Source organism: Phlebotomus argentipes, unplaced genomic scaffold, assembly GCF_947086385.1.
Source record: "Phlebotomus argentipes unplaced genomic scaffold, Phlebotomus argentipes genome assembly contig_5, whole genome shotgun sequence".
NCBI classification, from domain to species: Eukaryota; Metazoa; Arthropoda; class Insecta; order Diptera; family Psychodidae; genus Phlebotomus; species Phlebotomus argentipes.
The window spans coordinates 200,750-211,170 of record NW_026776165.1 but is presented as its reverse complement, the minus strand read 5'-3'; the positions used below and the strand labels follow the sequence as shown (position 1 = coordinate 211,170).

Genomic DNA, 10,421 nt, shown 5'->3' with positions numbered 1-10,421 from the left:
TATCCTGCCGAGGTTCACACATTAAAGCAACATGAAATGGGAAGTAACTCCGCATTCTCCTCCCAGTTTCCATGCCATTACATGTGCTCCGATGAGTCCATGTTCTATAAATATATGTGTGTGCCTTTTATCAGATATTCCCCATGATCTATCCCTCAAAGTGATGGGAGAGACTTGTTCTCTAAGTTGTCCGTGTTGGCTGTGGAGGTTCCGTGGAGTTGGGGTATTGGTAAGTTGAGCCCATGTGAATCGCACGACGGAAGTCTCTCGCTGTCAGTGAATGTATTATACAGTCTTTGGCAGATGATGAGCTAATTCCTTAAATTCAAAGTAACCCTCGTGCATGGCCCAAAATGTCTGTATTTCCATTGGGATGAATTTGCTTTGGATATTTATATCGAAGATGCGAAAGAGGTCGTGGGAAAAGCACCATTCGTCCTCACATTCACTGCCTCTCATCGCTCTTTTTTCCCCCTTCCTCAACACACACACACAAATGGGTAGTTGAAGTTTATGTTGGGCTGAATTATAAACTCATATATAAAATGGTGGTTCGCAGTTCTTTTTTTCTCCCACCGCCTGTCCGCGCGCTATTCAAATGAAGTAATACAAGAGAGCTTAGCTGGGAATGTTTGATGTCTGTATATGCTGTGTAAATACTAGAGGATTTGTCCATGCGTGAATAATTTAATATCCGACAAAATTTCAATTTCCCTATTTATAGTTCCTTTTTTTCTGCCATCACCATCATTCCACTGGCACAACAATGGCGAGATGAAGAGCTGAAAGAGTGCCCAATGATGGCCATAGAGCATCCCACTGTGTGTAGAATAGCCCATGATACAATTATTTTCATGGCTGTACTTCCCTGGTAAATCCCTCGTTTTTCAATTAACTGCCACAAATGAAATTTTATAAATATGTGTAGGCCTTTCGTGTCCCTCTCCCAGGCTCCATTCTATTTACACACTGGGAAATTCAAACAATTAAGCTTGCGAAAATTACAACTTAAGCTCATATCTCTCGTGCAACATGAGGTGTACAATTTTTCCAACATAGAAACACACACACGACCTCTTTCATCCCCCCCCCCCCTCCTCACGCCCCCCAAAAACCAGAAGAATAATGTCAGGATCCAAAGTGGTTAAATGTGGGCATGAAATCCTCTTTAGTGTCACAGAAAAGACCCCAAAATATCCGCCAGTATTCTTCCATCAATTGTGCACACACTATAAGCACTATATGTCCTGTATACAATTGCTCCTTCCAGCATTTTTGTCATGAATGCTCGCCAGAAGCTAAAAGTGGTACAAAGAGATGGAAAAAACACACCACACAGAATATTTTAATTGTGGCACTTTGGGTGAATTTTCATAAATTTCCACCATTCATATTCATCTTTTTCATATTCATTGCAGCAGCAGCAGCAGTATAGAAGTAAAAATTTTGCTTATACCTGAAAGGATGCAAAATCATTCATAATTCAAAAAAGTTTTTCACAAGAATTATACTTCAACTCATGAATCTTGAACGTTTACAAAGTTTGTGACGATGCAATGTAAATGAAGGATTTTGCAGAAGCTTTTTTCAGTATAGCGAATAAAATGGTTGTCGCTGAAAAATTGGATGCAATTAAAATTTAAAAAAAAGTTGCTTCTAATTGGAGAAATGGATGAGACAACGTCTTGATATCATGCTTAAAATAGATATTTTCTTTTTGTTCATTTTTGAGATGTTTGCATCCCTCAAAGATGCGTTGAGGAAAGGATGTGTATATAATCATATCTATCTATGTGTGTATATATATATGTAATATATATATATATATATATATATATATAGAAAATTGAGGTCATCCAAAGATGGCATCAAGTATTAAATTTAATCACATTAGTTAAATCTCTCGCCTTGTTCTCTGGCGCGAGATTACCGAGGAAATTTTCCTCGTATATCAACATATAAACTGCTGAGCTTTTCTCCCCTGGATATCAAACACATGTGACGAACTTTATATCCACACCGAGAGAAACTTTGCCATCCGCAGCGACGAAGAGTGGTGAATTTTTTTTTTTACATTTTGCACTTGAGTTGCAAATTTATATTGGTGTGAACAATTCAATGATATTGCATGAAATATTTATCGGGGGTTTTTTTTGCGGGTGGCAAACATAAGGCATGAGAATGTGAATACCAAAAATTGTCTCTTCGATTATTGATTTGACACGCGGAGAGAAACAAATGGTTTGAGAGTATGGAATTTGAAATAAACTGGAGGAATAGGAAATATAATACTTTGCGCGCCAATCTCTCATATGCCATTCTGATGCCCAGTAAATAGATTTTAAACTTTTATAACCCCATGGCAAAGTGGGTGATTCTCCATCAATTCCAGACAAGTCCTTTCCAATACTCGCGTGAAAGTACAGCCCAGAGTGTGTGTGAGAGAGAGAGAAAGAGAGCGTTTATGGATTTATTGGAATGTGAAGAATGTATTGAAGTATAAAATATGAAAATATCCGGACATATTTGCAGCCGCTGAAGCGATATATCGTATAACATTCTTGACGGTTTCCGTAACTGAAAATTCTATTACTCTTTTCTCGCGTGTTATGGATTTACCAATGTGTGCACGAGAAATTCAATATCACATAACAAAATGTCTTGTATTTTGGAGCTATTATATGAATTTTTACACTACAGCAAAAGCATCACAAGACATCCAAGCAAGGGGAAAATCACTAGTCGCTTTTTTTTTAAGAAATCATAATAGTCTCAATCATAATAATATAGATAAGGTGAATGGTCAAAATCGCAAGTGACTTTCCCCTTGACATCAAGACATTAATGCCCATGATTAATTCAAATCACGAAAACTCCCTCCCACAGTGACATCGGGGGCGAATTGTCAAGATAACCCTTTGATTGATTGAGAAAGATCTCACACACATGTGCACAGTTGAATTTGAAATTTAATTATGAATTGCTGGCGACGAAGGAATGGCTTTATTAAATTCCTCGAACACACTTCTTTTCCCATCTCTCTCTCTCTCTAGTCCAGCACATAATTCCAACACCATCATCATCTTCACGTGACCGCGCTGACCAAAATACATTTTCCCCGACTGCAAATTGAAAGCTTCCCACATGTGAAATTTATGTGCTTTCTCTCTTCCCTTGACGAGATTAATGGTATTATTTACCGCATGAGTTTAAGAAGCTTTACTCGTTGTTGCATAAATTGCTTGCAGATTTTCCCTTCACTTTCTCGCAGAGAGTGTGTGCTTTTACGCTTCACCCCCTCTCGGGGAAAAAGCATTGGTACAACTGCTTGTCCTCGTGAATGTCCACCAAATGACAATATCCAAAGCCACAACATGATGAAATTGATACTGTGCGGCATTTTACCGCGATTGTGGCTCTGCATTTGACATTAATCGCATGCAAACAGTCCGTTGTCATTACAAATCACTAATGCATTTTCATCAATTCCACCATATCACATTTCCCGGCTGTTTGTTTGCCCTCCAATAATTTACTATCCATATATTAATTACATTTTATCATGCAGTTTACTTTTTGCATGAATTATATGTTATTCACCTATCGCAACACAAAAGCGCTCGCGACTGATTGAATCCAACAAAGTCCAACAAATATGATGTCCAAAGGGGGAGATAATATAGCTGAACGGTGTACAACACTTCCAGTACTTCAATGTTTTAGACTGTTTCCAAAATTTTAGGGCAAAATTGAAGTAAAATTTATAATTGTTTTTGTAGTTTATTTAATTGGAAAAGCTCAGTTAAAGCCAATTTCCACTTTAGGTTCTTGAAATCACCACTTCTCACCATACTATCTCCCCCTTGATTATGCCCTTTATCATGACAAAAACCCGCCCCATTGTTATGGTCATTTTGTAGTGCAGCATTTTGCAGAGATTTGCCAGCATATCATGTTCAATTTCGAGAACTTCGCGCGCACTTTTAGATGTCACATTCCCATATTTTCTATCATATACAAAATTTATGCTATTAAAGCCCTGAATTTAGAATTGAAAACAATATGTTTAGTATAGTTTATCGATATCTCTGCGTTATCAAAATACACCATTATTCACAAATAATTGAGGCGCATAATAAGCACTTTGTATTTGGGAAAAGCACGATATTATGGCGTGAAATGCTTCATAATATTCAATTGACGCTGTCAATTGTAGGGATTGTGAATATGTGCTGGAAATTTAATTAAATATCACTGCTCAACACTATGTAACACACAGATTTCCATGTGCATCTCTAACATTTTTTTTAGTACATATTACACATAATACACCTCTTGTGTTAAGGAATATCTCAAGACGTTGTCTGAGAGGAGATGTACTCAACGTCACGTCAGCGCTGAATTATGCGTCTTGGCCTCAAGCCATTTGCCAATTCTCAGACTAATCGTTAAGAGCATTCACTGTAATACCCGGAAAAGCCCTGAAATGGCATTTTCCTGCATTAAATTTCTAGAGAAAACACTCTGAAACAACAACAATGACCATGCTAAAATGTGCATATTGTAGCACTTTGCAATTTTGTTCAGCAAAACATACACACAGAGAAAAAGGAGAAGGAAAATATAAACTTTGAATCATTCTCCGGGAAGCATCTCTATTGCTGCACCAAGAGAGAGAGGAGACATGGTATAACTCCCCAGTTAAAAGAAAGATAGTGATGGTAAAATATGTGACAGCCTGATAACAAATGCTACAAACAAGCGCGAACAAGTGCACAAAGAAGCTGAGGATGTAGTGAAAAATAATATTAAAGTGCAGGAGCAATAAATGAGACAGGAAGATACCCAGGAAAAAGGGCAATTTTTCTTCCCTTAACACTCTCAACCCACCTTTCATCCCTCATTTTTCACACACACACACCCGCTCACGGGTAATAAGAAAGTGCCAGGCAAACCGTAACCGTTTTCACGTCTGGAATCAATTTCCTCGCTCAGGTGATATGGTTTTTTAGTTTGCCCTGCCACAATCTTTTCGACATTTTCTCGCGCATACATTGCGGAAAAAGACTTCAGAGGCTCTGGTGCCAAACAATTATAAATGACAAATGAGGAATTGTGCATGAAATATTGCAATTCCCCATGGGTGATATCGCACTGCCGCATCAGTTCAATTCATCATAAAAGTGTTCTACAAAGTTATGCACTCTGCCTCAATTCTCGAGGGTAGGAAAAACCAGAGGAAGTCACCTTCACCTTGTGAGTCTGTGACGTTGAATTTATATAAGACAATTTTTCACAATTGCTCATCATGCCTAATTTTTGCCATTACAGCAAATTACAATTCTTCCCCAAACTATATATATATAGCAAGTAAAATATGTGTGGTATGAGAGACGAGCGAGGGGATGAGTTAATTGATAAGGATGCCCGCTGATAAATGGGCAGCGTGGGTAAATTTTTCAAGTGATAAATTTCAATGGGAAAATCTGCTGTGAAATATTGCGAGATTGTAACCATATCAATTTGTGGTTCTGCATCTTCTGTGGTGAAACTATCGCACGTTGAAGAGATGTGTGTGTATATATTGTGTCTGTTCCATATTCCCTGTGGCCCTAATTTATTCACCCCTTAATTTCACTGGCACTGAACATCCCCAGTGCCACCCTCTGCGGCAGAATCTTATGCTGTCTTGTCTTACATTTTAACACAACTTCTTGAGTTGTGTGCGGAAATTTATCTATCTGGGAATTTCGAGAAACGCGTTCTGTGTCGTCTTCGATCGTCCCAACATCTTTTGCAATCCTGGCTTAAATCCGCATGAGAGAACCACTGATTGCGACTCAGTCGATAGCAATTCTGTACATCTTTGGTCGCTTTCACAACCCACTCAATTGGACTGTCGCAGTTCCTGAACTCTTGAGAATCCAATGCAGGTGAATTATAGAATACGAGCGAGTATTTGAATAACTTCTCATGGGTATATAGCGAATAAATTAGAACTATATACACTAAGTTTTAGTTGTAATCTGAAAAAAAGAAGCTGTCTTGCATTGACAGCATAATTTTCAGTGATTTCTATGCTAAAATGCGTCAATTCAAGCAGTGTCCAATTTGCGTTGATTTGAAAAAATATATACCTTATATTTGGGGATGGGTTGAGACAGCAAAACATCGCAAACCCAGGGAGATAACAAATTGAGGGTTTATCCAGACGAACAGTGTCAAATTGAGGTGTTTCGGAATTTGCCTATGAGAGTTTGATAAATAAGAAGGTCTCCCCTATTTTATTTTTCGCCAAAATTGCGCCGGTGGGCGGAGGGGTGAGTGGAGAAAAAAAGCTCTGCCGAAAGTGCGAAATGCCAAAATTTATAACACCGCGTGTTTGGCAACGAGTGGAACATTGGTGAGGGTGTGAAACAATGAAGCGCTAACGAGAAATTCTCACTGGTGTATATATATATATATATGTATTTATTGTTCAGGAAAGTGTGGTGAAATATTAACTATTCATGGCATTTTGAAGGCAACCGAAGAACCAACGAGACTGGACAATCATGAAAATCCCGAGCACATCCAATTTCCCAAAGGTGATTTACGTGCGCGCGCCTTCAGTTTCTGCCAACATAGCGCGACATCATTAATTTACACTCAGCACAATAATCCGCTTAATTGGTTCAATTGAAGGCGCCAGAATGCTACCTAGAAAAGGGAATTATATATATATATATAATTCTATATATATTAGGAATGCAATTTAAAGTCAATTTGATGGAATTAACTTGTAAAAATTCCGCCAATGCTGCATTTTTTCTCGTGAGGTCCTTTGAACTTTTTTTTCCGCCACAAAACGCACAGAGTATTGCATTTAATTGGCTTTTTCAGTGATGGTGAAAGAGGCGGCTAACACATTAATTACGGTGACCAAAAATATACCACCCACTATGTAATCATTCATGTGACTCGCTTGATTTTTCCTCCCTTTGATTTTCATTTGCCTCTGCAAAAAAAAGACAGACAAAGTGTGGATTGGAAAATGAGAAAAAAAAGCAAATACCACATAGGGGAGAGCGGGGCATTCTTCGGAGACTTCACATATTGATTGTGTAGGAGAATAAATATTTTCCCACAGGTTGTTATTTGGGTTAGCAATGCGTGGTGTTTAGATTTTTAGAATAATATAAATTGTGTCTCAATTCACCCTGCTTTCCCCTAAGAAATTTAATTTCATCACTGAATTAAATTACATTTGACAGAATTTAAAGTTTTGTTAAATTTTAGGGCATTTGCCATGGTTATATAGAGGTGTTTGCTCGGCACCTTAAAGATCAAGGCGATTCCGACGGCGACCTGGAGGACGAGAGAGAGCACCAGGAGACCCAGACTGACGTAGAACGTTCGGGATTCGGTGTTGAAGGTGATAAGGAAGCGCAGTTGATTGGCATTTGCAGTGAGCAGGGCGATATCCATCATGCCTTCGGCAACACTCTTCTTCGATGCATACTCGCCCGTCTTCCTTCGTCCATCGATGGCATCTGGAGCTCCCTTGGCACTTCTCCCCACACAGTCTCCCATCTCGATGTCTTCCCCCGCCTTCATCGCGTGTGCGAACAACACTGGGACGACTTCACGATAACACTGCGGAAGGCCTTTCGCGTGTGGCTCACAAAACACTCTCCAAATGCAAATGTCTTATCAATTGTGGTTCTAGTGGTCAGAGAGAGAAAAAGTATTTTTTTTTTCTGTTTCTGGCCTCAATCGACAGTTTGTCAAATCATGTGAAACTTTATTGTTCGCAGATGGTTTTGTTGAAGTGAGAGTGCACAGAGTTGAAGTTAAATTCTTTCCCTGAGAAGCGTCTCGAGAAAAGGGCCAAAATTGAGGCCACAGCTGGCCATAGAAGTTCGATTAATTCCACAAAATATTTCATACAAAACATCCATTCGCCGCTGTCAGGAGAGTTTTCCAAGATTCACAGTGCGGATGATGCTTTTCAGGAAATAACTTTTTGTTGTTCACTTTTCTTTTCACTATCTGCGCATCATTTGAAAGGATCGCGCTCGTTTTTTGATTTGTGTTGAATGTAAAAAGTTTTTCTTCCTTTTTTTCCGAGCAAAATTGACAGGAGTCAAAGTGGAAAAAAGATTTCATTGGATAAAAAAGAAGCTCTTTTCTCTTTTCACATGTATAATGAAAAGGTTGCGCGCACACTTTCAGTTCAAATGTAATTAATTATACTTCATCTTCTTTTACCATGACACCTGAACTGATTCTGGTAGAATCCTAAGAGGAGTTTTGAGTAATTGAATGCATTCGCGTGCAGATGAAGAGAGAGAGAGAGAGAGAGAGAGCATTGAAACGGGGGGAAAATGTAATGGGAAACTATGTAATTCCGGGGGATTATTTTTCCACCTCCTTCACTGACAAATGAAGCTCACTTGTACAACACCCCGTGACACATTCAGACTCCAGACGGGAACGAAGAAGAAGACTCCCACCTTTGGCATTAATGCTCTGCCGTCAGAAGCTCCTCGACGGTCCCAGAAGGGGTGAAAGCTCTCACCTCAACAGGAAGAGAAATGTCGAGTCATTATGCAAAATATATTGTTGATTTTATTGTATGGTGAACACAGCATTTCTTACTGTTGCAATGAATGTGAATTTCACATATTTTCTGTGTGTAATCTAGCATGAGGAATGCAGCATCGCATTTAGCATTCCCGCTGGGGAATTTGCATATTTTGGGTGAAAATTTGGCAGAAGAATAAGACGAATGAGCGCATAAGGAATGCGTTTTGTTGGGTTAATCATAATGTATGTATGTGCAAAAGGTTATATAAATATGATGAGTAGATAAATAGGCACCCTGTGTTTGTCCAATTTCCAAAATGATGGATTTTCCCATGCGAATTCCTTGATTTCCTTTGAGGAATCCTCCAAAGTGTCTATCGCGCTCTAAGAGTGACACTGTACCTGACTGGCGCTATAAACACTCAGGAGTTATTCCTCCTTCTGCCGTTTATCTCGCTAAGATAGTAATGTAAGTCGGCGGCAGCCGCCGCTCGAGACCATAATCGGTTGAGAGACCGGATTGTAAAAGACTCGAGCCTATAAAAACGGCGGAATAGTAAAGGATATCGGACTTGTGCTCTTCCTGGACACGGTTTTGATTACAAATTTTGTGTTTAGATTTGGATTTTGCAGATTATGATGCTTAGAGAGGATCGTGAAGAGGTAGCAACATTTGCTTCAGAGGTGTACAGAATTATAGAATGTGTGTGTGTGTGTGTGACTTCACATTGGTAGAAATTCATATGTCACTCGCATTGTCCGCTATGAGAGATATATGAGAGTTGTATTCCGGAGTGACAGGAAGCCGCTCGTGGAGCACAGGGAGCACTACCTATGCTGTGGTGTTTGTTGTGAAGCTCATGCGGGGACACTATGTGTCCAAAAACTCACCTCCACGGCACGGCTTCCATATACTTTGCGAAGTTATTCGAGTTTACCAGTCATAATCAAATGTTCTTGCATGATTGTCGAGGGAATTTCTATAGTGTTTTCACAGGTGAATTGACTTTGTGGACAATTGTTTTGGCAACGATGCGAGGTCTTTATGCAAACTTTCGCTTCATAAACTATTGTTACTTGTGCACACACACACACACATTCGTGGAATGTATTTTGTGCACGAAGAATCCTCCTTCGCTGAAAGGCGCTAAACTTTCTCACACACACACACAAACACACACAAGTTGTTCCGATTTCATGCCCGAAATTCATGCAAATGCAAATTTATTCATTTCACAATATAAACTCCATTTCCATTTCCCCCCTCGAGATTCGTGGCGCTGAATGGCGATTTATGGCAAAACTATTGTTTAAATTGCTATTAATTGTTTTTACGGCCAACACACTAAATGACTGTGGCTGCCAAACTTTATCCTCTTGGCATTGTGAGCTTGCAAAAAACGCCACCGATCCTCGCACCGTTTGATTTTGCCAAGGAGCCGAATCCTTGAGCAAATCGCATTTAATGTGAGTATATGGAAAGATAGAGTCTCTGGCAAGTTTACCAAATCTATTCTCATTACGTATATCAGCTTTTTGCAGGACGAACAGAATCTCTCTCTCCCTCTCACTCTTTCGGTGCTGAGTTTATATGTTAATGCAGAAAAGTACAGTGCGCGATTTTTCCATAATTATTGCAAAATGACTGCGGGAAAAATTCATGCGGATTTTGCATGGAAAATGAATGAGTTGATTTGCTAACTGTAAGTTTTACAAAAAAGGTTCTTAAGCTCTTAAGGAGCTTTTGTCAGAGAGTTAAATTTCACCTAAACCATTTGCGAAATGTGAGACGAAAAGTGTAGTGGAGAAAAAAAGGCAAATCTAATGTAAATTGTTAAGGAAATGTGTATGTT

General features: G+C 39.1%; 1 protein-coding gene across 1 annotated transcript; it reads right to left on the bottom strand.

Annotated features, from left to right (window-relative positions):
* Window positions 1–6,865: 6,865 nt before the first annotated feature.
* LOC132256293 (ninjurin-B-like) lies at window positions 6,866–7,596 on the bottom strand. Its single transcript, XM_059752628.1, has 2 exons — window positions 7,318–7,596; window positions 6,866–6,997 (listed from the first exon to the last, which is right to left on the bottom strand). The coding sequence occupies exons 1-2, from the start codon at window positions 7,594–7,596 to the stop codon at window positions 6,866–6,868; spliced, it is 411 nt and encodes a 136-aa protein (XP_059608611.1).
* Between the last annotated feature and the right edge of the window lie 2,825 nt (window positions 7,597–10,421).

Coding starts and splice junctions, on each gene's coding strand:
- LOC132256293 (XM_059752628.1), bottom strand. CDS start 7,596: ATGAAGGCGGGGGAAGACATCGAGATGGGAGACTGTGTGGGGAGAAGT. Junction 6,998..7,317: donor GAATCGCCTTGATCTTTAAG/GTGCCGAGCAAA, acceptor TTTTTTTTGCAG/AGGCAAATGAAAATCAAAGG.